Source organism: Epinephelus moara, chromosome 3, assembly GCF_006386435.1.
Source record: "Epinephelus moara isolate mb chromosome 3, YSFRI_EMoa_1.0, whole genome shotgun sequence".
NCBI lineage: Eukaryota > Metazoa > Chordata > Actinopteri > Perciformes > Serranidae > Epinephelus > Epinephelus moara.
This window is the reverse complement of record NC_065508.1, coordinates 2,334,047-2,338,698: the sequence shown is the minus strand read 5'-3', so window position 1 is coordinate 2,338,698 and position 4,652 is coordinate 2,334,047. Positions and strand designations below refer to the sequence as shown.

Here is a 4,652-nt window from a genome sequence, read left to right as displayed (position 1 = left end):
CGACGCCCCATAGTTTTCATTTTTAAAATAATTTTTTTTAAATACTTTTAATTTTTAATTTTTTTTTAATAGTTTTCATTTTTTTAATTATTTTTTAAATAATTTCCCCTCGGGGATCAATAAAGTATTTCCGATTCTGATTCTGATTCTGATTTTTTGGAGGGTAAGACAATCAGTAGCAGTCTATAAATATATATATATATATATTCTTATTCTATAAACTATAGAAAAAAACTATATATGATTTCTGGGTAGTATGTAAGTTGATGTCCAGTGTCAAGTCTTTATTTGATTATGTGACAAGACGATTCTTTGAGGCAGCTAGTTCACAGTCGGTGCAAAATCTGTCAAGACTAACAAGCTGAGCAAACCCAGTGAGCAGTCATGCCTTTCAAACAATAAAAGCAGCGGTGAGAAAAAAAGAGGTAGGAGAAGGTAACAACTCGCAAGGTGAGAACAGCACCAGCTGCTGCAACGTTGTCTTGGCAGGTAATTAAAGCAGTGCACCTTTGACATTTAACTTTAATGATCCTGGTAAAAGGGTGATTCATTCTGGATACACAACCACACTGTGTACTTAGAGTCATGAGGGCATACAGTACGTGGAAACTGTTTATTATATAAAATATTACTTCAAATGAGTATCATAGCCCACGGCTACCTAGACACTTAATCAGCGCTCCTGAAAACACTCATTCCCCACGTGTTACAAGTACATTCATTTTTTTAGTTCACTTCCTCCACTCAGCCTACTTCATTTCTCCCTGAATCATGCTGGTTACCACAAGATGCTGAAAGAGAGAGAGAGAGAGAGAGAGAGAGAGAGAGAGGAAAGAAAGAAGAAAAAAAAACTCCAGATCTGCCAGAAACTGAAAGCAAGAACCTGACAAATATATAAACAGTACATGCGCCTCACTAAAGCATGAAGGTATCTTGCTCTCGCTCACTACTCCTCCAAGGTAAGCCCATCTTAAAAAATACAATGCGTCTAACATTGCCTTGATGGTTTGGGTATTTGTCTATTCACATATATATTTATTTTGATATTATTTCAGTGTTTGGATTAATTTACTATATGTGAGCATATTTAAGACACAGCAGTGATAGCGACAGATGCACAGTGTAGCTATGGCAGTCAATATAAATGCAATCATTTGTTGGTGACATTTTATTTCTATTTCTTGGATTTTTATTTCTTGTCAGTGTCAAACTTCAAGTAAAAAAGGCCTGTCGGGCAGCTGCAGTGTTCATGTACATGGAATAACATCTAGTATCCATACTGGGTTCAGTTCCAATAACTTTTCCGCCGTTTGTGTAGAAGTGAGGAAGCTTTTGTTGTCAGTTATCTGGAGAGACAACTTGACAATGCTCATGGTTTCATGTGAGTGAGAAAGATGTTGACTCATCAAGAAAACTGTGTTGATGTAAGCTACTCATGATGTAAGTGCATATAGAGACCAAAATAAAGAAGGAAAAGTTGCTTAGATTAGAAGTGATGTGTTAGCAAAGTCTTTAATGTGTAGTCGGCTGATTGGGATCTCTGAGACTCTGAGAAAATGCTTCCTTCCACGCTGAAAACATTTGGGGAATCAAGACCCTTTTGTTTCCTATTCAACCAGACCATCTGTAGTGTCCCTGGATGACTTGAGGAAAAAGCATGTATGAATATGCTGTGTGGTGGAAGTTACAGGATGTGTGGGTGGATTGTCTTTCAGAAATATTAACAGACTTCTGTACGGACACTAAGCATGGAGATTGACATTTAAGTTCCCATAAAAGAATCCACGTACTTGACCGGAATGCTGTGCAGTAGTTTGCGCTGGAAGTGACACTAAAGGTCATGTCTTTACAGTTATGTGATGTGATGGCGCTTGAATTCCAGTCATAAAAGATAATAAACTGTAAGCAAAAGATGATTTATAACCCACATCTCTGGTCACGTCTGTGTCAGATGACTCTTTGGTGGCAGGCTCTCGTCCTCCTCTGCTGTGTGCTGAACTGTGTGGAGTCGTCCTCTCCATCTCCACTCCTCCAGAGGAACAAATACAACAACTCCTTTCGTCTCACGAGGTCCACCAGAACCCGTGTCCAGCAGCTGCAGAGGAAATATGTGAGTGCTGAGAACTACTCCCTGCTCCCCTGACTGGCCAGCTTATCACTGTGAGCTCTGTACACAACCAGTGTTAGCTTTCCCTAACAACAACAACTCTTTACTTTGATAGAAGGAGCAGCAGTTGGGGAACAAGCACTTTGAGGACAGAAGTCGGCAGTTAAAGGACCTGCCGTTGCTTTCTACAGATTTCTACAGCTGGCTCAGGCTGACGGTTTGTATCTTATTGTTTCCTAACAGCTTGGTTGCTTTTCTGCAAAACACAGTCTCAAAGTTTTCTGAGAATTTCTTGCACTGTTTTTAGAATTTTTTTACCTTATGTGGTGAAAAAAAAATGAAACCTCATGACACTGTCAGAGAGTCTGCTCTTGCAGAATGAAAAACTTGTAAAAATTTGAGCGGAATTCCCCTTTTTAGAACTTCAAACAAAGAGAGGGGGGTTGTGCAACATTTTGATTATGTAACCATGTGGCTGTCTCTCGTTGTGCACTCAGGACTGGGAACGACTGCATGCTGCTTTCTGGGACATGCAAGCCTATTGGAATATGCTGGAGTGGAAGAGAAAACAGCTGGAGAAGGAGGAGAAAGAGCAGATGGTGGCGCGGGCGGTCGGCACCACTTTACCTCAGAGCATCAGGCACATTCAGCTGGACCTGAGGGACCTGATGAGCCAAGTCAGCAGTCAGGTACAACCACAGTCTTACTAAAATCCGCTCCCATTGTATCCCCCGTTGTAGCATACACATACTTTAGAGGAAGTGACACTGAGGTCTGATGAAAAGTACTTTTGCTTTCTACTCTAGATGAGTTCCATGAGGAGCTCTTGGACGAAGCCAACCTCTCCTACGGCACCCGTAAACCCACAAACCAGATCCAAAACAGTATGGGACAGCCGTGTGGAGGGTTACATCATTCTGAGGGATCTAGACCTTTACCTCACCAAGCTGGCAAGAGACTTCCTCCTCCTGGCTTCAAAAACACACTGATGACTCAACGCTGAAAGCAGAACGCCGGCACCCTGACAACAACACAAACAGGCAAAAGGAAGAAAAGGCTGAAGTGATGATCAGCACCTAATTGGAATAATAGTTGTCATCAGTGTTTTAGAGGTGTTGTCACCACTTTATACGGAGCTGTCACTTTAGCTAGTTGCATTTTTTACTCAGTGTTTTACAGTATATTTAAGGGCTTTCTTGGGTATTTCCCAGACTTTCTGTCTCACCTCTAACTGTAAGTTAGTAATAAGCTGCCCGAACAGAAAAGCACTTCCCAACATCCTGTTTTTCCCCCAACCCTCAGTCTATTGGACTTTCCAGAGTTATATTTACTATTTATTGACATATTTATTGACATGCTATTTATTTTAAAGTGGTTTATTTTATGTCTCTTACAATATAGAGATACAGTGTTTTACATTTTTATGTTTTATATTTGACAGAGCAGAAATATATTTATGTATGACAATAAAGAGATGAAGCATTTGAAACGGTGGCGACTTCATGTTATGATTTTCTTATCTTTAAAAAAAGGTTCAGTCATTATTGTAACATTGAAGACATTCTTGTTATAATGAAGATGCTTATGAATTATAAGGGATCTTCCTTCTGTTGTGTGTGCTTGTGTTATCATCCTGTCGGCTACAAACACTTAACTTCTGAGTGGCAATCCTCCAGTTAGCTAAAAGGATTACTGTTTGTCTGGTTGCTGTGTTTTTTGTTTCTTCATGTGGTGTTGATCCGAGGGGCAGTCTGCAGAGTGAAATCAGATTGAAAACAGTCAGCAGGCCGGAATATTTTTATGAAAAAAACCCTTTCCTCCCTGCAGGCTGCACACATGACATCAGAACAGCCACTGACTCACCACTAGCAGATGTCCTCGCTTGCCTTTTGCCACCTTCAGCTCAGAGCCCCGGACGAAATCAATGATTCCCTCCTTGCCTCGAGCCACAGCAAACCTGATACTGCACGCCACACAGGAGGTGACAAACAGGAGACAGTATAGAAACATCAGAACTGTTGGGTTGGCAAAGACCACCACAGAGAAGCAGTCAGAGAGGCCCTACCTGCCCGGGCTGATGTTGACGTAGTTGACCTTGCTGGCCATCATGGCTAGTTTTGTCACCAGCTCAATCACATGGTTGCAGTGCAGCACAGCGTCACCCTGAGAGACACACAGCTGGATTTAGAGTGGTTGCATGTTGCGCACTAGTAAACACTCGTGACTGTTGTGTCGGACTGTACCTTCTGCTTATTGTCCTCATTGGGCATGTGCAGAACAAACATCCCATCGCTGAGAGAGCTCACAGAGATGCCTGTTTAAAGAGAAAACTTTGCTTGGACCTCTTGAACCAAAGAACACAAGTGCAATGAAATCAGTAACATTTTAGCCACGTTCTTTTGTCCCCATCTCCAGATTTGGTTTCATTACAAATGGTCCTCCTCTCAGTTAAAGGGAAATTTCGGTTTATTTCAACCTGTCTCCTATCGTCCTAAATTTGTTTCAAGTGACTAGTGACATAAAAATAATAGTTAGCATGTTAGCC

The 4,652-nt window shown here is 41.2% G+C and overlaps 2 protein-coding genes across 5 annotated transcripts in view; one reads left to right on the top strand and one right to left on the bottom strand.

The window, feature by feature from the left end:
* Positions 1-421: 421 nt before the first annotated feature.
* Positions 422-3,327, top strand: LOC126387967 (uncharacterized). Of its 2 annotated transcripts, XM_050040792.1 has the most exons (5): positions 422-959; positions 1,952-2,110; positions 2,223-2,324; positions 2,605-2,796; positions 2,914-3,327. In XM_050040792.1, exons 2-5 carry the CDS (start codon positions 1,952-1,954, stop codon positions 3,094-3,096), a joined length of 636 nt encoding a protein of 211 aa, XP_049896749.1. In that variant the 5' UTR covers positions 422-959; the 3' UTR covers positions 3,097-3,327. The 2 variants fall into 2 exon arrangements, with proteins under 2 accessions (XP_049896749.1, XP_049896748.1); XM_050040791.1 differs by having other exon boundaries at positions 422-2,110.
* A 140-nt stretch (positions 3,328-3,467) lies between these two features.
* The window catches only part of LOC126387966 (unconventional myosin-Ic-like), a 16,935-nt gene continuing 15,750 nt past the window's right edge, over positions 3,468-4,652 (bottom strand). For all 3 annotated transcript variants that reach the window (XM_050040789.1, XM_050040788.1, XM_050040790.1), the window contains exons 29-32: positions 4,351-4,421; positions 4,173-4,270; positions 3,971-4,070; positions 3,468-3,858 (exon numbers count right to left, since the gene is read on the bottom strand). In XM_050040789.1, coding sequence (XP_049896746.1) covers positions 3,832-3,858; positions 3,971-4,070; positions 4,173-4,270; positions 4,351-4,421 — 296 coding nt within the window. In that variant the 3' untranslated portion in view covers positions 3,468-3,831. The remainder of the gene's footprint in view (positions 3,859-3,970; positions 4,071-4,172; positions 4,271-4,350; positions 4,422-4,652) is intronic.

What these genes read in the sequence shown, in the direction of transcription:
- LOC126387967 (XM_050040791.1), top strand. Translation starts at nt 1,913, where the DNA reads ATGATTTATAACCCACATCTCTGGTCACGTCTGTGTCAGATGACTCTT. An exon ending in AGCAGCTGCAGAGGAAATAT is followed by an intron (nt 2,111 to 2,222) that starts GTGAGTGCTGAG and finishes TTACTTTGATAG; the next exon opens with AAGGAGCAGCAGTTGGGGAA. An exon ending in TGAGCCAAGTCAGCAGTCAG is followed by an intron (nt 2,797 to 2,913) that starts GTACAACCACAG and finishes TTTCTACTCTAG; the next exon opens with ATGAGTTCCATGAGGAGCTC.